This window comes from Anolis carolinensis, chromosome 6 (genome assembly GCF_035594765.1).
Source record: "Anolis carolinensis isolate JA03-04 chromosome 6, rAnoCar3.1.pri, whole genome shotgun sequence".
Classification (NCBI taxonomy): domain Eukaryota; kingdom Metazoa; phylum Chordata; class Lepidosauria; order Squamata; family Dactyloidae; genus Anolis; species Anolis carolinensis.
Window position 1 is genome coordinate 11,317,398 of NC_085846.1, and position 21,545 is coordinate 11,338,942.

Genomic DNA, 21,545 nt, shown 5'->3' on the forward strand with positions numbered 1-21,545 from the left:
GGACCTGCTTGGCTGAGCAGTTTAAAGGGCCCTCCCTAAACAACAAGCCCCAGAATTTTGCAGACATCAAAAACTGGATTTAACATGGACCCATACTCTAATGTGATGAGGTCTCTGGACAGTCAGATATGTGCAAGATGTCTTTCCTTTCACACAATCACCTGGCACTACGTTTTCCAGGGTGGACTGTTGTGGGCAGCTGAGCTGGGCGTTTCTCGGCTGGTGTTATCTCTATTCCTGGGCGACTGTTATTCTTCCTAGGCAAATCAGATGATACAATACAAAGGTGAGCTAATTGTTTCAAGGAACCAGGACATTCTAATGCAGTTTTGCACAAACACGGGCATCAATTGAGACAAACAGGTTGAAGACATCTGATTGCTCTAGCCATAAAATGGCAACATAAAACTATTGATTCAAGGCTGAGATGGAGAAAGTGCTGACAGCTGGTGAATGTGCCATCTGAACCCAACCTATTCTACCCTGAAATTCCCTGGAACACTCCCCAAACTCACAGTTCCCCACTTTCAAGGGGGGGGGGAGTGAACTTTGGAAATGGGGATGGATAAGAAACAAATTTCTCCCCTAGCTGTCTTTAAATTGAAGAAACTCCATATTCAAGTACATTTTTTTTTTGCACAAATCACCTTCTATACGTAACAATTGTTGTCTTGGTTTATAAATTTCATCATGTCGTGTTGTTTTATAATGATGATGTAATATTATGTTTTAAATTGTATGTTAATTTTCATTGTGGTATGTTGTTTTCTCATGTAAGCCACCCGGAGTCCCTTCGGGGAGATGGAGGCAGGGTACAAGAATAAAGTTGTTGTTGTTGTTGTTGTTGTTGTTGTTGTTGTTGTTGTTATTATTATTATTATTATTATTTTATGACACAGCAAACAAGATAGATATGTTGGATTTCGTATCACAAAATCACAAGTCGAACACTTCCCAAGTGTCTAGGACTGTGTGATGTATTTTCGGATGATGCGCACAGATCCCAGTAGGGTGACCTTTTGCAGTTGGCAGATCGTAATTTTGTCAATGTCTATTATTATTATTATTATTATTATTATTATTATTATTATTATTATTACTCTCTCTCATTTCCTGAAGAGGAAATGGCTCTTTGGAGGGTCCAGATTTGTCTTCAATCTCCAGTGGCCCCAAAGAGAATCTCTAGATCAGAGGATCTCAACCTGTGGGTCCCCAGGTATTTTGGCCTACAACTCTCAGAAATCCCAGCCAGTTTACCAGCTGTTAGGATTTCTGGGAGTTGAAGGCCAAAACATCTGGGGACCCCCGGTTGAGAACCTGAGAAGAGAAGAAGGAATCCTCCAGGTAAAGTATGACCCTCAAATCCCTTGTCCTCCAACTGAGAAACTGATGTGTAGCCTATTGGGAAATGTGTGAGATAGGAATCAAAATGCATACATGCCCTGCATACATGCCCACTCCCAATCTGTTTTCTCTACCGCTTTGTAACTCACCTGAATTAATGCTATTCCATAATGAAGATAGACATGAAGAGAGAGATTCTGGGATATCCCATGTGCTTAACCATGTACTTTTCCAAAGAACATTTTTCACCCTGCCTTCCCTCTGGCATTTGGACATACCTACACCTTCAAAGGACCCTTAAAACCTACTAGAACTGGTAATGAGAGCTGATGGGAGATCTTTCAGAAGGCAATATCTGTGCCAGCTGAAGATAAATTGGTCCTCTCACTGATCAACAGACCAGTGAAACTGCTTTACCCCTTCTTGTGGACTGGATGTCGCTAAACCTATTGTCTGGACATCCAGGGCTGACTTCTGATCAAAATAGGGGTGTTAGGTCAATATAGACAAGTCCCATGTAAAACTGACTCAGACTGGTACATGCACATTGCAAAGTATTGCGAATGAAATTGAGCAATCCTGTCTGGATGTGAAAGGAGGCGAGTAGTTATACTTGGTTGGCTTTGTCCTAGGTGTGCAACTCCATTATTTTCATCTCCCCAGACCATGTAAGCCAGTGATTTTAGATACCCAATGCCCAAACCGGGGACTCAGGGGACGATGAGCGGGGAGGGAGGCAAGTGGGAGGACAACCCTTGTGGGAGTGGGGTAAGAATTCTCCAGAACATGAAAAAAGACCATGGAATATATGCATAAACAATAGTTTATTAACTTCACATTGTGATGCTGCCATTAACAAGGGTGAGAAAAAGAAGCCAACCCAAACTGGAACCTTTCAGAGACAGTATTTTGAAGGGAATAAGATGGTATCTTAGAGTACCAGATCAGGAAAAGTAGAAAATGATCATCAAAGAGATATCCATCTAATCCAGTTTCATCCGGCAATCACAGCTCAGGGTTATGGTAGCTCTACAGCTCATATTTGCAGATGAAGGTGTTAGTAGTCTTGCAATTGGCGTCATTCCATTGCTTAAAAGCTAAAATGTAGAAAACAATGTTATTTTCTTCTCAGTCTGTTATTTACTGGGGAAGGTAGCCTACCTGTGAGCTCTCTAGTCCTCTGGTTTGTAAAATACCCTTTTTACTGGATAACTGAGAAAAATGATTCTAGGGTTCAGAACTTCGTTGAGGAGTGACAAAGTATAATCCCTGTATTAGGGATTTGTACCCATAATTGCACATAGCAATGTCCAGAAATATATTCGCTTTAGGCATTTTCTAGGTCCTCCAAGTGGAGTCCCCAGTGGTGCAGCAGGTTAAACCGCTGAGCTGCTGAACTAGCTTATCAAAAGGTCAGCGGTTTGAATCCAGGGAAAAGGGTGAGCTCCCGCTGTTAGCCCTTGCTTCTGCCAACCTAGCAGTTTGAAAACATGCAAGTGTGAGTAGATAAATAGGTACCACTGTGGCAGGAAGGTAACAGCATCCCATGCAATTATGCCGGCCACATGACCTTGGAGGCATCTATGAACAACGCTGGCTCTTTGGCTTAGAAATGGAGATGAGCACCAACCCCCAGAGTTGGACACAACTAGACAATGTTAGGGGAAAACCTTTATCTTTACCTTAGATCCTCCAAAGTTATTTGATGGTGTCTTCTGCTAGAATCAGACCACTGAGCCATTCTGGATGGCATAGAAATTGTAGAGAGGTTTCCTCTCTAGGTATATTCTAGGTCCTCCACCGTGATTCTACACATCAGCTAGACAACCTTGTTCCTTTTCCGTCCTTTTCAGGTTACTTACCTGTGTAACAAACGAGTTCTACACAGTACTCCGAATTGGCGTAACCATCTGGTTGGCCATTCCTCCATGACTTGTAGTTGTAGACTGACTCATCAGTCCACCTCCACCTCCGGTTCTGCAGAAATGAGATACATAAATGAGGAAGTGAAGGGACAATTGAGATGGTACAGATACACACATCAGCTGGAAAGCTGTGAGAGATGCTATTGGGTGTGATAGAGATTGTCTAGTGCAGTGGTTCTCGACCTGTGGTCCCCAGATGTGTTGGCCTTCCAGAAATCCTAACAGATGGTAAACTGCCTGAGATTTCTGGGAGATGTTGGCCAAAACATCTGGGGACCCATAGGTTGGGAACCACTGGTCTAGTGAGTGCCTGTGACTGGTTTTCTGTTTTAATACCAGTCAGGAAACGTATGTTGTCATGAAAGGATACACATTAAAAGTAGGAGTTTCCATGTCAACATACAATTTCCTTAAATGCATGAAATATTGTCTGGTGGCTAAGAGCTCCCCAGTTGTGCAGGTGCATTTTGAAATGTGGGAGATCATCATCATAATGCACACACACACACACCCCAGTGATGTATAACACAACATCCAATTTGTTTGGTTCTGCATGTTTATTTACAGCATCACTATTTAGGAGCAAGTTCTATTGTACATAGTACTGTTTAATTCTAATGCTATATCTGGGCTCAACAGAGCCTCTCTTCTAGCCATCTGTTGGTAGGCTTTAAATTAGAAATGAAAACCTCCATGTAAAGAAATGACAACAATAACCTGTTGATGGGAGAGAGGAAATACAAAGGGAGTAACAGAAGCATTCTCTTCACGTTTTCTGATTTTCTTTTTGTAAATACAATTGTCCCTTCACATTGACAGATTCTTTAGGGTTGTGGATGCATTTTCAGGTGGCATTGGTGTACACAATTCTGGCCCAAAGAATGGTCTGAGATGGGAGTCACATCTGTTTAGTTCTTTCTAGAGTTTCTCCCTAATTTTGATAGAGATGAGATGTCAATGGAAGAATTTTCCAACCTCTTAGCTCATTTTTGGTGTGATAATGCAGTCATAGCGAGGGTTGGTAATTCCCTAGGTATTTTTTTTTGAGTAATGCCTGGAATGCAATCACCAAAGTGATGATGAGAATTTCTGAGAAAACTAGAGCAGGACCAAGACTCACCTGACGGGGATCATGCAGTCCGATCCAGACATTGCCCTTCACTTTTTGGTAAGTGGAGATGTAGTTAGCGATTAAAGCTGTCTCTGCCGCGGTAAGAACAGAGGCTAGATGGGCCCCACGGCCATAGCTCTGGCATTCAATCTGAGGGTGGAGAAAGGGCAAAAAAATTACATTGTAATCTCCCAGCAACAGGATAAATGCAGACCTGGATCTCGTTGAGCTTATCACTTTCAAAACTTCTCTAGACTTTTTGCTTCATCATTCTCATTTGGGGGAGACAGTGGAACAATTGAAGCCAATCTAGCAGAAAGAAGTGTTGGGAAACTGCCATGACAGTGATTAGCAAGGAAGGAATTTGCATAGAAAACAAATACAGTAGAGTCTCACTTATCCAAGCCTCGCTTATCCTAGCCTCTGGATAATCCAAGCCATTTTTATAGCCAATGTTTCCAATATATCGTGATATTTTGGTGCTAAATTCGTAAATACAGTAATTACAACATAACATTACTGTGTATTGAACTACGTTTTCTGTCAAATTTGTTGTATAACATGAAGTTTTGGTGCTTAATTTGTAAAACCATAACCTAATTTGATGTTTAATAGGCTTTTCCTTGATCAGTCCTTATAATCCAAGATATTCGCTTATCCAAGCTTCTGCCGGCCCGTTTAGCTTGGATAAGTGAGACTCTACTGTATTTAAAACTATCCAAATTGTTTGAAGAAAGAACAGTTTGTATGCAGAAAACAAGATTTTTACCCAGGACTATAACTTTCTGTGCAGAAAATTCTGTTTCTGTGCAAACAGCCATATGCAAATGTTGCACAAAATCAATTCTGTTTTGCTACGAGGTTTCAAAGAGTTTCTTGAGTCCCACTCATGGGAGAAAAGTGGGATAAAAACAAGCAAGCAAGCAAACAAACAAATAAGCAATGATATTGGGAAGGAAATGGCTAAAATACTCCATGTTACATTCAAGAAAGATGTAGGCAAAGAATTACATCCTTCTGATGCTGGGTACAAACATCAACTCCAAGTGCAGATGTGAGGGAAAAGGCAATCTTGGATGAAACTTGAAATATCAAGTGTGTGAAATTCTGTTAAATGGAAGATCCCTTCAGTAGGTGCTTGCTGCCTTTAGACCTCCAATATATAGTCCAGGGGTCCCCAAACTTTTTAAACTGGGGGCCAGTTCATGATCCTTCGGACCATTGGAGAGCCGGACTATAGTTGGCCACCAAGTAATAATAATAATAATAATAATAATAATAATAATAATAATAATAATAATAAATAGGGTTGGAAGAGACCCTTTGGGCCATTGAATCCAATCCCCTTCTGCCTTTGGGCACCAAAAGCACAAGCAAAGCACCCCTGACAGATGGCCTCCCAGCCTCAATGTTAATAATAATAATAATAATAATAATAATAATAATAATAATAGGAAGAAAAGAAGAGAACCCTTGGGTCATTTAGCCCAACCCTTTTTGCCTTTGTGTTGTGGGGCCGGATAAATGGCTTTGATGGGCCGCATGTGGCCCCCGGGCCTTAGTTTGGGGACCCCTGAAATAGTCTATAAAGTCCTGCAGGGAGTTATTGCTTAGAAGAATTTCCTCCCAAACAAATAAATCCAATGTTCTGTTTGGATCAATATCTGAAATGTCACGTTTTCCATACTATAGACCCTAGGCCCTTCCAGACAGGCCCTATGTCCCAGGATCTGATCCTAGGTTTTCTGTTTATCCCAGATTATCTGGCAGTGTGAAGTCATATAATCTAGTTTAAAGCAGAAAACTTGAGATCAGATCATCGGATATAGGGCCTGTCTGGAGGGGCCCTCTGACTGCTTTTATCTGAGTTCATCTTCCTGATGCTTTCCTTCCTTCCTTGGCAATTATGAGATGAAGGTAAAATAACATATAACTTATCTGGGAGGAAATGTTTCTTACCTCAGCTTCTGCCCATGTCAACTTGAAGTCAAAATACGCATAACAGTTCCCTTGATTTTGCATCCAGTCTCTGGCACAGGAAGCAGCCACAGCTGCAAGGGGAAAGGGATAGGAATGTAGGACAAGCTACCGTAGAAGATATTACCAGTGCTCTCTCTTACCTACAGAAACCTTGCACTGGTTCAAGTGTGGACATTTTGTAATTTGTTGGATGTTATCTGCTATCCACCAGCTACCTATAGTCAACCTCCCAAAGTAACTGCAAACATAATACTTTTGATGTTTTTTTTAAAGGGACTTACCTCCTGGAAAAGGACTGGAGAGCAGAAGGCCAAAAAGGCAGAGGCTGGCATAGGTGAGCAGTCCCATCTTCTGGATGACTTTCAAGGGAGAAAATAAAAAAGTTCCAGTGAACAGCAAATGGAAAAACAATGAGAAGTAGCTAAATAAGTTATGGAGCACTTTGTCTTTCACTGCTGGTCTTAGAAGAAAAACTGCAGTGAAGTTTACAATAAATTTTGGACAGAATCCGAATGGAATTGTGTTAGTCCTTGTTTTATACACATCTAAGTTCTATGACATTCCATCCTGATGTAGAACATCTGCATTGAATTCAGGATATCTCCTGCCAAAGACAATTACATGTTACTTTATTCAAATAAGGAAAGCACTACTACCCAAACCTCTTTTTATTTAAGATATGAAAGTAAATAACAAATCCAATACAGACTGTGTGCACCCTCTGGAACCAGTGGGGCTCTTTTTAATATTTCTAATGCTATGTACTACTGGATTTCCTCAAATTTAAGATGGCATCGACAGATCCCAGTGGACAGCTGTGCTGGGATCTTCTTTGGCAATGGTCACTACCTTTTCTAGGTTATATATATCCTTTGACCAGTAGTAATGGTCCAAATATAACAATAAAAGAATGAGGAAATCCTGTTCTGTTTCCCCATAATCTTGGACTGATTTTTTTTATCAGCTATCAGCCCAACAGAAGGACAATTACATACTCCTTTATTTAAATAAAGACATGTACACCAAAACACCCTCTTTATTTAAGTTGTGAGGGTAAATAACAGTGTGCCCTTTGGAATCAGTGGGGATCTTATTAATCTTTTCTGATGTGATGTACTACAACATTTCTTCATTTGTAAGCTGCCATTGATCGTAAAATACAGCCTAATTTCAGTACCACGACCGCCAACAAAATACATAAGAGAAGCTTGTGATTGTAAGATGAATCTCATTTTTAGAAGGGTCAATATAGGGAAAATAGGGTATCATAGAATGGAAGGAATACATTATTTATTTCAATGAGATGAGAGAAGCTTCCCACAAGGTTGGTAAAACATCAAAAACATCCAGGCGTCTCCTGGGCAACGTCCTTGCAGACAGCCAATTCTCTCACACCAGAAGTGATCACTTTCTCAAGTCGCTCCTGACATGAAAAAAATCAAAGAAGTAATGGTGCCCCTCTATTCTGCTTTGATTAAACCTTACCTGGAATTTTGTTTAGACTGTCCAACTCTAGACACTTACCTGATGCTGGTTTCCCCCTCAGTAGATGGATCCAGTGGACAACTGAACTGGGAGTTTATTTGGCAATGCTCTCTAACTCTTCTAGGTGATATATATATATATATATATATATATATATAACCAGAGATAATGGTCCAATATAAAGATAAAGGATTGAGGAAATCCTGGATCTGTTTCCCTTAAACTTGAACTGTTAACTTATCATCCATCAGAAGGATAAGATATATACTTCTTTATTCAAATACGGAAATATATATCTTATTAAACAATTCTCTTTATTTATGTCTACATGGTTATGAGTACAATAAACTACCATAGATACAGATTCAGTATAACAACCATGAAAACGCTACCATATATTATTTTTACCACCATTTATGACTCTACATCCCACTGTGCATATGGTTCAAACCCAACGCTTTATTATCCCTCCAAAACTTTATATGTGCACTGAAGTGTCTTTATTGATTCTTTCCTCAACCCTACAGTTTCACATTTGCAGTGTATACTCCCTTGTTACCCATTGACTCTTGGATTTATCCTTATCTCTGTCTGTCATCTCTCCAAATGTTGGCCAAGGTAATGCTAATTATCAGTTTTGGCTCATACACCAGATGTGTCCCTTTCTATAATTTGAAGACCTAATGGTGCATTTGGCAGTAACCTCACAATTGGAGTCCTGTAATGTGCTGTCCATTGGGCCAGTCTGTACTAGAGTTGTGTGCGGAATTCGTTTCCTTTGGTACTTCAGGAGCTTGTAACAGTAAGGACTCTCTTGGTATGAGAACCTGCCCAACACGAAAGCAAGGGGGAGGTGATATCAGCTCCTTTTCCTCTATTTGGCATCACAGTTTAATCTTTTTTTATTAATCCCATCATTTACCTGAAGTGGGAAGCCTCCTTTAAATGCCTTGGAAATAGTGTGCGGCACCGGGAGAGAGACAGTGTGCCTGACTACCTGACTGCAGCTCCTCTCCTCTCTTCCTCTACAGTAGGAAATAAACAGCTTTAAGAACTTGTCTCTTTTAAATGCCTTGGAAAGAATGCATGGCACCAGGCGAGAGGGAGCATGCTTAGTAGGAAACAACTTAAATTCCTAAAATGATGGGAAGGGGAGCCTGGGAAGTCCCCCCCCCCCTTCATAATAGGCCATATAGAAAATGAATCTTTCGACTCCCCAGAGTGAAAACAGATGTCTGCTCTTCCGACTTCCAGGAGGCTCCTGGAAAAACAGTTCGAGGCCCCAGCTAAACTCGAGACATAAAACTAATTACGGTTTACCCGGATTGCACAAGCCTACTCTGTACCAAGGGGCCCCTGGTGGCGCAATGTGTTAAACGCTGAGCTGCTGAACTTGCAGACTGAAAGGTCCCAGGTTTGAATCCAGGGAGCGGAGTGAGCGCCCGCTGTTAGTCCCAGCTTCTGCCAACCTAGCAGTTCAAAAACATGCAAATGTGAGTAGATCAGTAGGTACTGCTTCAGTGGGAAGATAAGAGCGCTCCATGCAGTCATGTCACCCACATGACTTTGGAGGTGTCTACAGACAACGCCGGCTCTTCGGCTTAGAAATAGAGATGAGCACCAACCCCCAGAGTCGGACATGACTGGACTTAATGTCAAGGGAATTAGCATATCACACCTACACTTAAATTACCCCACTGGTTGCCTATTACTTTCCAAGGAAAGTACAACTTATCACCATTGAAGTCCTAAATGGTTTGGATTCTGGATTCTGTAGAATGGCCTTCTCTTATTTAATCTCCCCCATACAGTTAGGTTCTCTGGGGAACATTTATTTCAATCAGCCAGAACTTGACTATCACCTAAGGGACTTTTTCCTTATCTGCACCGAGACTGTGGAATGACTGGCAGGAAGAGATTCAAAATAAAAACTGAATTGCCTTAGTAACCCCGATATCTGTCCAGCCTTTTTGACTTAATAGAAGATATTCTTTTCTTACATTTATAGTTTTTATTTGAATCAGAAAATAACAATCACCATACACAAAGAAATAAAAGCATGTTTACACAAATTGCAAATTTTGATATATTTTTTTTAAAAAATACTTATTTAAATTCTAATCACTACAAATACTACCCTACTACTTAACGCCTAGTGCATATAACAGTACGGAAATACAAAAAGGGAACAGACATGGACACAGATCTACACAAAAAAGCAATACTAATACCGGTAAATAATCAGAAACTAAGTCTACAACTTCTCACTCACTGCCAGAAGACATTTGACAGTTCAACGAGCCATCAGAATTTAAAACAAAACCTATCTCTTCTGGCAGATCAATTCTAAATTATGAATTTAAATTTTATTGATATGAATTATTATTTTTAATATGTTTTCATTTTAGGTACATGTCTTTTCATGTATGTGTATAATCATGTTTCAGCCTGCCTTGAGCCATGAAGAGAATAACAACAACAACAACAACAACAACAACAACAACAACAACAACAACAACAACTGACAGCTATCACAACAAAACATTGCATGGAAAGTTCCTTGACAAAATTGAAGGAAAAGCTGATAAGAAGACCTGGCTATGGCTCACAAATGGGACCCTGAAGAAGGAGACAGAAGGCCTGATCCTTGCAGCTCAGGAACAAGCCATCAGAACAAAGGCAACTAAGGCCAAGATCAAAACATCAGCTGATGACCCAAAATACAGACTGTGCAAGGAAACCGACGAAACCATTGATCATATCCTCAGCTGCTGTAAGAAAATCGCACAGACAGACTACAAACAGAGGCACAACTATGTGGCCCAAATGATTCATTGGAACGTATGCCTCAAGTACCACCTCCTAGCAGTAAAGAACTGGTGGGACCACAAACCTGCAAAAGTATTGGAAAACGAGCACGCAAAGATCCTGGGGGACTTCCAAATCCAGACTGACAAAGTTCTGGAACATAACACACCAGACATCACAGTTGTGGAAAAGAAAAAGGTTTGGATCATTGATGTTGCCATCCCAGGTGACAGCTGCATTGACGAAAAACAACAGGAAAAACTCAGGACCTCGATTGAACTTCAAAGACTCTGGCAGAAACCAGTGCAGGTGGTCCCGGTGGTGATGGGCACATTGGGTGCCGTGCCAAAAGATCTCAGCTGGCATTTGGAAACAATAGACATTGACAAAATTATGTTCTGCCAACTGCAAAAGGCCACCCTACTGGGATCTGCACGCATCATCCCAGTCCTAGACACTTGGGAAGTGTTCGACTTGTAATTTTGTGATACGAAATCCAGCATGTCTATCTTGTTTGCTGTGTCATAATAATAATAATAATAATAATAATAATAATAATACAGTAGAATCTCACTTATCCAAGCTAAACGGGCCGGCAGAAGCTTGGATAAGCGAATATCTTGGATAATAAGGAGGGATTAAGGAAAAGCCTATTAAACATCAAATTAGGTTATGATTTTACAAATTAAGCACCAAAACATCATGTTATACAACAAATTTGACAAAAAAAGTAGATCAATACGCAGTCATGTTATGTTGTAATTACTGTATTTACGAATTTAGCACCAAAATATCACAATATATTGAAAAGATTGACTAAAAAAAATGGCTTGGATAATCCAGAGGCTTGGATAAGCGAGGTTTGGATAAGTGAGACTCTACTGTAATAATAAAGGCTAAACTCATTTGGTACACCCCAATTTGTGTACTAGCTCCCAGAAATGTCATTGGTCTGAAGGATGCCAATCTTCTTCTATAATAGGGTAGAGACTCTTCAGATATCTTTGGAGTAATAAATCCCTGCCCCCCATAGTACTGGTTGTGGGCAGCTGGGGGTGGCAGTCCTTCAATATCTGGAAGGCTGTATGATTTTTGCCCCGGTTGTCAAGGAACGAGAATGATGGATTCTAGCTGTTACAGACGGTATATGGTTTTGTTATCTGAGTGATCCAGAGAACAAATACAACAAGCTAAACACACATTAAAGGGGTGCCAGTACAATATAATTTACAAGCCACAGGAACCCAAGTTTATCGCAATTCATGCCATCATAAAATGAACCCTATGTACATATTATTTTTTTAAGAAAGTTAGGATAGACACACATTAAACTAAGCACACATTAAAGCAGTGCAAATACTTCAAGTTGTGGTATATGATTCCCTACCTTTATGTAATCTAGTATGAGGACACCTTCCATTTGCTGTGTAATCTGCAAGAAAAAGTTGAAACTGAGCAAACATCAAACATCCGAGCATCCCTGGGCAACGCCCTTTCAGATGGCTAATTCTCTCACACCAGAAATGACAATTCTCAAGTCGCTCCTTGCACACAAAAAAAATCCCAGATTATCTGCTCATCCCAGATTATATGGCAGTGGAGACTCATAATGCAGTTCAAAGCAGACAACCTGGGATCAGATTCTGGGATATAAAGACAGTGTAGAAGGGACCTGAAGCTGGATCTATACTGCTATATAAAATCAAGATTATCTGCTTTGAACTGGATTATATGTAAGTGCAGACTCATGTAATGGAATTCAAAGCAGATAATGTGGATTATCTGATTTAATAATCTGGATTATATGGCAGTGTAGATCCATCCTGAGAAAATACAAGCTACTATGTTTTTGAGTTATCTACTTACCATCTGCCTTTCTGAGTCTCAGGACTTGGAAATGGTCGGTGTCTGGGATCCTTGGCTATATACTTTATGAAATACACATTATTGCACTTTATTTGGGGCTCATGGATATATGTATATTTTACACCGTATTTACTCAAATCTAATGCTCACTTTTTTTTGGCTAAATTACCTCTCCAAACTTAGTGTGCACGTTAGATTTGCGTCATGCAGTAATCTTAGTGCTGAGACAAAGCCAAAGGGGAAGCTGCTTCAGGAGCTACACCTGGAGGTCATATTTGAGGGACGTCATCTCTTGTTTAATTGCCATGGCTCAATGTTGTGCAGTCATGGGAGTTGTAGTTTCGTGAGGCATCAGTGTTCTTTGGCAGAGAAAGCTTAAGGACTTGTCAAATTACCTCCTGTGCCGTCGCGTCTGGGGCTATAACTCTTAGCGAAAGAGGCATGGACGTGACATCTTTCTCCAGGGGATTGCTTCTTGCCCTCCTTTAGGGAAACTGGAACTCCCAAGGACCAAAACAGTGTAGATAACTCAAAATCTGGTTTTATTGTTCAGAAAAGGTTATCCCAATAAGCTGGAAGTTTCAAAGGGGTAAAGGAAAATATACATTACAGTCTTTGGTTGTTTTAAGTCCAAGGAGCTCTGTAGCTGAGAAGCTTTTCCAGGTCCCTCTTTCTCAATGGCTGTGAATGCCGGAGCAAACCTCAGCCTCAGTCCAAATGGCTTATGTTTGAAGACACAGTCTTCCTCTGTTGCCAAAGGACTGATTTGAAGGTGCTTGAGACTCCTCAACGTCGTTCAGGTTGGCCCTGAACATGAAGCGTAAGTCTCAAGGGTAAGAACCTCAGAATTGGTGCTGAGAGGTAACTTAATCAAGGGCTTTTAGAGCCAAGTCTCTCTCTCACGTCCATCTGGTAGAAAGCTTGATGGTGGAATGAAAAAGGAAACACTGTCCTACTCCAGGAAAAGGTTGAGCCAAACAATTGAGCTGAGGAAGCAATATAACTGGTGCAAACAACATTGATTGACAGATATAAATAACCAATCCAACTACATTTACAGGGTAAAGGCAAAATCAGGCATGATACAATTCAAATCTTGCAACTTACAGTTTGACCTATAGATGGCGCCACTCGCGCCGTCACTTGTTTACCTATCATCGATCTAATGATGCATGTGTTACTAACCTCACAATTGGACTCTTGTAATGTGCTGTTCATTGGGCCATTTTGTCCCAAGATAGGAAACTCCAATTAGTTCAAAATATGTCAGTCAGATTTGATAACAACACGTTTAGGAATGAGCATATCACAACTACACTTAAGTACAAAGTATTGGTTATCACCATTAAAGTGCTAAATAGTTTGGGTCCAGATTACTTGTAGGATCACCTTCTCTCATATAATCACCCCATACACTTAGGTTTCTCTGGGAGACATTTATTTCATTCAACCAGAACTTGACTGCAACTTTCACCCTAGGGACCTTTTCCTTAGCTGCCCCAAGCATGTAGAATGACTGGCAGGAAGAAGTTCAAAATAAAAACTGGATTGTCTTAATAACCCCCATATCTGTCCAGTCTTTTTGCCTTAATAGAAGACATTTTTTCTTTCATGTATAGCTTTTATTTCAATTAAAAAAATAACCGCCACGCACAACGAAACAAAAGCACGTTTACACAAATTGAAAGTTTTGATATATTTTTAAAAGAATTCTTTATCTAAATTCTAACCACCACAAATACTACCCTACTACTTAAGGCCTAGCACATATAACAAAGTATAAATACAAAAAAGAACTAGACAGTGACATACACTTACACAAAAAGAACAATATTAATAAAGAAACAGAAACTAAGTCTACAACTTCTCACTCACAGCCAGAAGAGATTTGACAGTTAAACAAGCTGTCAGAATTTAAAACAGAATGAAAGACCTATCTTTTCTAGCAGGTCAATTCTAAATTCTTAGTTTGAATTTGATAAGTCCAGTCGTGACCGACTCTGGGGGTTGGTGCTCATCTCCATTTCTAAGCCGAAGAGCTGGCGTTGTCATTTGATATACCGCAATTTGTGTATTAGCTCCCAGAAATGTTGTTGGTCTGAAAGATGCCAAGCTTCTTCTATAACAAGGGTGAGACTCTTCAGATATGTTTGGAGTAAAAAAATCCCTGACTCTCTTAGCGCTGGTTGTGGACGGCTGGGAGTGGCAGTCCTTCACTATCTGGAAGGCTGTCTGATTTCTGCCCCGGTTGTCAAGAAACAAGAATGATGGATTCTAGTTGTTACAGAGGGTAAATGGTTTTGTTGTCGGCGTGATTCAGAGAACAAATACCACAAGCTAAACACACATTACAGGAGTGCCAGTACAATATAATTTGCAATTCACAGGAACCCAAGTTTATCACAATTCATGCTATCATAAAATGAGCCCTGTGTACATATTATTTTTTCAAGGAATTTAGGATAGACAGACACATATTAAACTAAACACACTAAAGCAGTGCAAATACTTCTAGTTGTGGTATATGATTCCCTACCTGTCTGTTACCTAGAAGCAGGACACCTTCCATTTCCTGTGTAATCTGCAAGAAAAGGTTGAAACTGAGCAAACATCAAACATCCGAGCATCCCTTTAGAGAGGTCAGAAAAGGATGCCCATGGCAATCAGGCTGGATCTACACTACTGTATATCCCAGGATTTAATCCCAGATTATTTTCTTTGAACTAGATTATATGAATCACTGCCATATAATCTAGGACAAACAGATAATGTGTGGGTAAGATCCTGGGATATAGGACAGTGTAGATCCAATCTCAGTATTTCTTTCCCCACCATAGTAGTCTGTGATACTTCCAGGCAGTTGTGTTCCAAGAAATACATGGGAGTGAATGCTTTTCTGATCGTCTGGGTAATTCAGAAATAAAAGAGAAATACAAAACCAACAAAAGCTCTGTGCATTTACACTACACATCCATATCTCAGGTCCAGGCTATTTGCCAAATCGTATCTCCCTGTATAGACCATCTCGGGCACTTCGGTCAGCGGAGGAGGCCCTGCTCTCGGTCCCACCACGTCTCTTCAACATCTACGTTAGACCCCTTGCTAGTTTGGCTCGGAGTTTCGGCCTAGACTGCTATCAATATGCAGACGACACCCAACTCCTTCTGCGCTTGGAGCCTGGAGCAACGTCAATACCAGACAATTTCACCTTATGTCTGGAGGCTCTGTCGAACTGGCTACGTGCTAGTAGATTGAAGGTGAACCCGGCGAAGACTGAGATTCTCTGGCATGGCCGCTCAACTGGTCTGACCCATTTGCTACCCACCTTTGATGGTGCTGCCCTATCTCCTTCGCCCACCGTTAAGAGCCTGGGTGTCGTTTTAGATTCGCAGCTGACAATGGAAGCTCAGGTCGCTGCTGCCAGCAAACAGGCCTTTTTCCACCTACAACAAGCGAGGCAATTGGCACCCTATCTATCTGATGAGGCGCTGGCAACAGTCATCCATGCCACGGTCACGTCTAGGCTGGACTATTGCAACGCCCTGTATGTTGGCCTTCCGATGTCCACGACCCGGAAGCTCCGTATTGTTCAGAATGCGGCAACCAGGCTACTCACAAGAACACCCATGAAATGCCACATAACACCAGTGCTGCAGCATCTGCATTGGCTTCCAACTGATTACCGTGGTCTATATAAAATGCTAGTCCTGACTTTTAAAACTCTTTACGGCCAGGGCCCATCGTATCTTAGGGACCGTCTCTCCTTCTCCCACCATCGGAGGTCGCAACGACCATCCCAACGAGACTTACTCTATGTACCGGGTCCTAGAGAAGTGCACTTGGAGAGAACCAGACGCAGAGCTTTTTCTGTTTCTGCCCCTGCCTTATGGAATGCCTTGCCGCCCTATATGAGAGCCATGCGTGAGTTAGGGCCTTTTACCCTAGCACTCAAGACATAGCTCTCTACTAGAGCTTTTAATCTATTTTAATTTTTATCAATATTTGTATGTATGTATTTTGATCCTTTACAATTTTATCTTGTAAATCGCCTAGAGCATCGTGGATGGAGGGCGATTATTAAGTAATTAAATGATGATGATGATGATGATGATGATAATTGTTGTCACCCCATAGCAGTTATGGTCTGAGTGAAACTTTAACAAATACTGAACATTTTCTGCAACTTGGTCATTTAATTCAGTCCAGGTATATGCTCGTTCTGTGCAATAATGTTTTTACTGAGTGTCATGCTTAAATTTATTGCTTTTTTCTAATTTAGAATTTTTATTATAATGAGTATGTTATTGTCATTTTATACTTTTGATATTAAGTGAAGTAGCTGTGGCATTGAATGTTTGCCGTTTATATGTATGTTAACCACCCTGAGTCCCTTTGGGGAGAGAGGGCTATCTAGAAATAAAGTTTTATTATTATTATTACAATATTATATGTTTAATGAGATAGATAGTATTTTACGGAAAGTGCTCTCTAGAATTCAATGTCACCTGTTGCCAAAACAGGTCACAGCACTTCTCAAATTCCGTGTTGTTTGAGTCTTTGAACCAAGAAGTGGAAACAGAGCCTGAGTTAGGGAGAAGACGATTACAGTGCAAAACTCTCAGTTTGGAAGTCTTACTGCAAAATCTTCAAACTCTCAGATTTTGTTCGGAAACATCCTATGATATAAAAAGAAGTATTTGGGGAGGGCTGTGAGTGATTCCTTATCCTCCCGGAAGGTTCTGCGAGGGCGTGTGGACACCTCCCGAAAAGCACGCTATTTTTAGGGCATTTGCAGACATGAATCCGGGCACAATTACGTTTTTAAAACATGATTGCTTCTGGGTTAAAGGGCTATGTGGAACCACCCATAGTTTGCCATGCTGTGAGGTGGCCCATTTGCTCCAGGTAACAGTCCCCGAATTAGGAATGATTTACAAAGGCAAAAGGGAAATGCAAGTGAAGGAAAATGCAAAATCAGCTACTGTCCTGCAGAGAACTTTCTTCCCAAGGCTAGCAAACCCAGTGCTCTTCTCTTATCAGCAGGATTAGGAGAACGTGCAAGTAATGAAAATTCACTTTTTTGCACAAGTGTTCACAACAGGCCACACCTCCTGGTGACCTTTGTGGGAGTGGGATAACACAAGAGTGGGATAACTCCAGAACACAAGAAAAGACCATAGAAATGATGCATAAACAATAGTTTATTTAACTTCACATTGAGCTGCAGCCATTAAGAAGGGTGAGAAAAAGAGGTCAAACCAAATTAAAACCTTTTAAAGACAGTATTTTGAAAGAAATAATATGGCATTTCAGAGTACCAGATCAGGAAAAGTGGGAAATAATCATTAAAGACATATCCATCTAATCCAGTTTCATCCGGCATACACAACTCAGTGATACACAGGTAGCTCTACAGCTTAATTTTGCAGATGTAGGTGTTCATCTTCTTGCAGTTATTATTATTCCATTGCTTAAAACCTAAAATACAGAAAACAATGTTATTTCCTTCCCAATCTCATATTTATGTAGGGTGTGTGTGTGGTCAGTATGCTGTCTACATGTCAGCTCTCTAGTTCTCTAATTTGTAAAATACCATTTTACTGGATAACTGAGAAGAATGATTCTAGGGTTCAGAACTCCGTTGAGGGGTGACAAAGTATAATCCCTGTATCTGGGATTTGTACCCATAATTATCTGTAGGCATTTTCTAGATCCTTCAAAGTTATTCTATGGTTGCTTCTGTTAGAATTAGACAACAGAGAGTTTCTGGAGGACCTAGAAATTGTAGAGAGGTGTTCTCTCTAGGTATTTTCTAGGTCCTCCACCATGATTCTACACATCAGCTAATTAACCTTGTTTTTTATCAGTCCTTTTCAGGTTGCTTACCTGTGAAAAGGTTGAGTTCTACACAGTATTCAGGACCATGAAGAAAGTCTGGCTGGCCCCTCGCCCATGCCATGTAATTGTAAATGGATCCATCACTCCAATTCCATTTCCCAGTCTGCAGAAATGAGATTCATAAATGAGGAAGTGAAGGGACAATTGAGATGGTGCAGATTCACAGCTTAGCTGGAAAGCTGTAGGAGGTGTTATTGGATGTGATAGAGATCGTCTAGCAAGTGTCTGTGATTTCTGCTTTAATACCTCTCCAGAGATTTGTGTGCTCAGAAAAAGATCCATACTAAAAGTAGTAAAAACTTGTGAAGTTTGGACTTAAGTTGGAAATGCAAACAAAAGAAAGGAGGTTTTTACCACATGTGGTGGACCTGCCCAAAGATTAAAGATTTCTGGATAAAAATTCATAATGAGTTGGAAACAATATTAAAAACAAAATAACATTGAAATCAGAAATGTTTTAATTAGGATTATTAGATAAGCAAATACAAAAACACCATAAAAGAATCTTTCACTACACAACAACAGGAGCAAGAATTGAATATGCAAAATTGTGGAAACAAGAATCTATGCCAATGACAGAAGACTGGATTCCAAAAGTCTTTGAAATGGCAGAGATCGACCAATTGACTTTATCCCTACAGCAAACTAATTTTGCAGAATCTGCAAGAAGAATGGAAACCTTTTATAGACTGTGAAAACAAAAAAAAAGATGACCATGACAGGATTTGATAGCTAAAAATAAGATAAATAATATAGGATTATCTTCTGTATTTTGAATGTTAGAACTTAAGAGATGGATGCCATCTGATGGGTCAATTGGTAAGAAACTATAATGGAAAAACATGCACAATATCACATACACATGCACTATATATATATATATATATATATATATATATATATATATATTCAGGAGATCATCATCATAGTTCACGCATGCACACCCCAGTGATTTATAGCACAATATCAGACTTCTTTGGTTCTGCATAATTATGTACAGCATAGTTGTTTAGGAGTAAGCGCTGTAGAACATAGTAGTGCTTCCAAGCCTTGGTTCATTTTTGGTGTGATAACATAGCCATAGAGAGGGTTGGTAATTCCCTTTAGAATTTTTGAGTAATGCCTGGAATGAAATCACCAAAGCGATAATGAGAATTTGTCAGAAAACCAGAGCAGGAAGAGGCTCACCTGACGGGGATCATACAGACCCATCCAGACACTACTTGTTTCGTGCTGGTAAGTGCTGATGTGTTTGGCGATGAAATCTGTCTCTTCCGCGGAAAGAATAGAGGCCAGGTGAGCCTTGGAGCCATAGTTCTGGCACTCCATCTTAGGGGGGAGAAGGGACAAAGAATGAGTTTTATTCACACTGTCATTTTCCATCAATAGGATAAATGCAGAGCTGGATCCCTTTGAATGTATCGCTTTTAAAGCTTCTCTCGAATTCAGCCTAGCAGATGGAAGTGCTGGGAAACTGCCATGGCAGTGATTAACAGGAAAGCAGTTTGCACAGAAAAGAAATATTTAAAAATATTCAATTTGTTTGAAGAAAGAATAATTTGTATGCAGAAACCCAGATTTCTTCTACTCAGGAGTATAACTTTTTGTGCAGAATTTTTTTCTGTTTCTGTGCAAAACAACCATGTGCAAATGTACAAAATCAACCCTGTTTTGCTATTGAGTTCCAAGGTTTTGCCTGTAGTGGGAAGAAAATGGCTAAAATACTCAATGTTATGTTCAAGAAGAAACTAGGCAAAAAATTACATCCTTCTGAATCTGGGTACAAACATCAACTTAGAGTGCAGATTTTAGGGAAAAGGCAACCTTGGATGAAACTTGAAATATCAAGTGTGTGAAATTCTGTTAAATGGAAGAACCCCTCAGTAGGCAGGTAGATACTTTGCTGCCATTACACCTCCAATACATAGTCTATAACAGTGGTTCTCAACCTGGGGTACCTAGACGTTTTTTGCCTACAACTCCCGGAAATCCCAGCCAGTTTACTAGCTGTTTCTGGGGGTTGAAGGCCAAAAACATCTGAGGACCCCAGGTTGAGAACCATGATCTATAAGACCCTGCAGAAAGTTATTGCTTAAGAGAACTTCCCACCTAAACAAATAAACCCAATGCTTAGCGCTTCTCAATATCTGAAATGTCACATGTTTTCTATATTATAGACTCAGTCCCCTACCACACAGCTGAATAAAATACCAAATTATCTGCTTTGAACTGGAAAGACTCAGGTGACCCAGTTCAAAGCAAATATTGTGGGGTTTTCTGCCTTGATATTCTGAGTTATACGGCTGCCTGGAAGGGTTCCCAGGCTGCGTTTAACTGAGTTCTTCTTCCTAATGCTCTCTTCCCTTCCTTGGCAATTATGAGATGAGGGTAAAATAACTTATACAGTAGAGTCTCACTTATCCAAGCCTCGCTTATCCAAGCCTCTGGATTATCCAAGCCATTTTTATAGTTAATGTTTTCAATATATCATGATATTTTGGTGCTAAATTTGTCAATACAGCAATTACAACATAACATTACTGCGTATTGAACTACTTCTTCTGTCAAATTTGTTGTATAACATGATGTTTGGGTGCTTAATTTGTAAAATCATAACCTAATTTAATGTTTAATAGGCTTTTCCTTAATCTCTCCTTATTATCCAAGATTTTCGCTTATCCAAGCTTCTGCTGGCCTGTTTAGCTTGGATAAGTGAGACTCTACTGTAATTCATCCAGCAGGAAATGTTTCTTACCTCAGCTTCTCTCCATGTCAGTTTGTTATCAAAATAAGCATAACAGTTCCCTTGGACTGGATCTTCCGTCCAATCATTAGGACAGGAATTGGCCTCAGCTGCAAGGAGAAAGGGATAAGAATGTAGGACAATTTATGGTAGAAGATATTACCAGTGTTGTCTCTTACGTACGGAAGCCTTACACTGTTTCAAGAGTAGACATGTTGTGGTTTATTGAGTGTTATCTGCCATTCATCAGCTACCGATAGTCAACCTCCCAAAATAACTGCAAACATAACACTTTGGATGTTTCTTAAAGGGACCCACCTCCTGTCAAAGGACTGGAGAGCAGAAGGCCAAAAAGGCAGAGGCTGGCATAGGTGAGGAGTCCCAT

The 21,545-nt window shown here is 40.2% G+C and overlaps 2 protein-coding genes across 2 annotated transcripts; both read right to left on the reverse strand.

Annotated features, from left to right (window-relative positions):
• Positions 1 to 2,149: 2,149 nt before the first annotated feature.
• On the reverse strand, positions 2,150 to 12,192 carry LOC100554894 (C-type lectin BpLec-like). The gene is made up of 6 exons (XM_008115377.3): positions 12,041 to 12,192; positions 6,642 to 6,719; positions 6,340 to 6,431; positions 4,390 to 4,530; positions 3,207 to 3,321; positions 2,150 to 2,441 (listed from the first exon to the last, which is right to left on the reverse strand). Exons 1-6 carry the CDS (start codon positions 12,129 to 12,131, stop codon positions 2,374 to 2,376), a joined length of 585 nt encoding a protein of 194 aa, XP_008113584.2. The 5' UTR covers positions 12,132 to 12,192; the 3' UTR covers positions 2,150 to 2,373.
• A 5,510-nt stretch (positions 12,193 to 17,702) lies between these two features.
• LOC100567668 (C-type lectin BpLec) lies at positions 17,703 to 21,545 on the reverse strand. Its single transcript, XM_008115378.3, has 5 exons — positions 21,479 to 21,545; positions 21,173 to 21,270; positions 19,606 to 19,746; positions 18,406 to 18,520; positions 17,703 to 17,997 (listed from the first exon to the last, which is right to left on the reverse strand). The coding sequence occupies exons 1-5, from the start codon at positions 21,543 to 21,545 to the stop codon at positions 17,930 to 17,932; spliced, it is 489 nt and encodes a 162-aa protein (XP_008113585.2). The 3' UTR covers positions 17,703 to 17,929.

What these genes read in the sequence shown, in the direction of transcription:
- LOC100554894 (XM_008115377.3), bottom strand. Translation starts at nt 12,131, where the DNA reads ATGCTCGGATGTTTGATGTTTGCTCAGTTTCAACTTTTTCTTGCAGAT. An exon ending in TCATACTAGATTACATAAAG is followed by an intron (nt 6,720 to 12,040) that starts GTAGGGAATCAT and finishes CTCCCTTGAAAG; the next exon opens with TCATCCAGAAGATGGGACTG. An exon ending in AGAACTCGTTTGTTACACAG is followed by an intron (nt 2,442 to 3,206) that starts GTAAGTAACCTG and finishes TCTACATTTTAG; the next exon opens with CTTTTAAGCAATGGAATGAC.
- LOC100567668 (XM_008115378.3), bottom strand. Translation starts at nt 21,545, where the DNA reads ATGGGACTCCTCACCTATGCCAGCCTCTGCCTTTTTGGCCTTCTGCTC. An exon ending in GTCTGTATGATCCCCGTCAG is followed by an intron (nt 18,521 to 19,605) that starts GTGAGCCTCTTC and finishes TCATTTCTGCAG; the next exon opens with ACTGGGAAATGGAATTGGAG. An exon ending in AGAACTCAACCTTTTCACAG is followed by an intron (nt 17,998 to 18,405) that starts GTAAGCAACCTG and finishes TCTGTATTTTAG; the next exon opens with GTTTTAAGCAATGGAATAAT.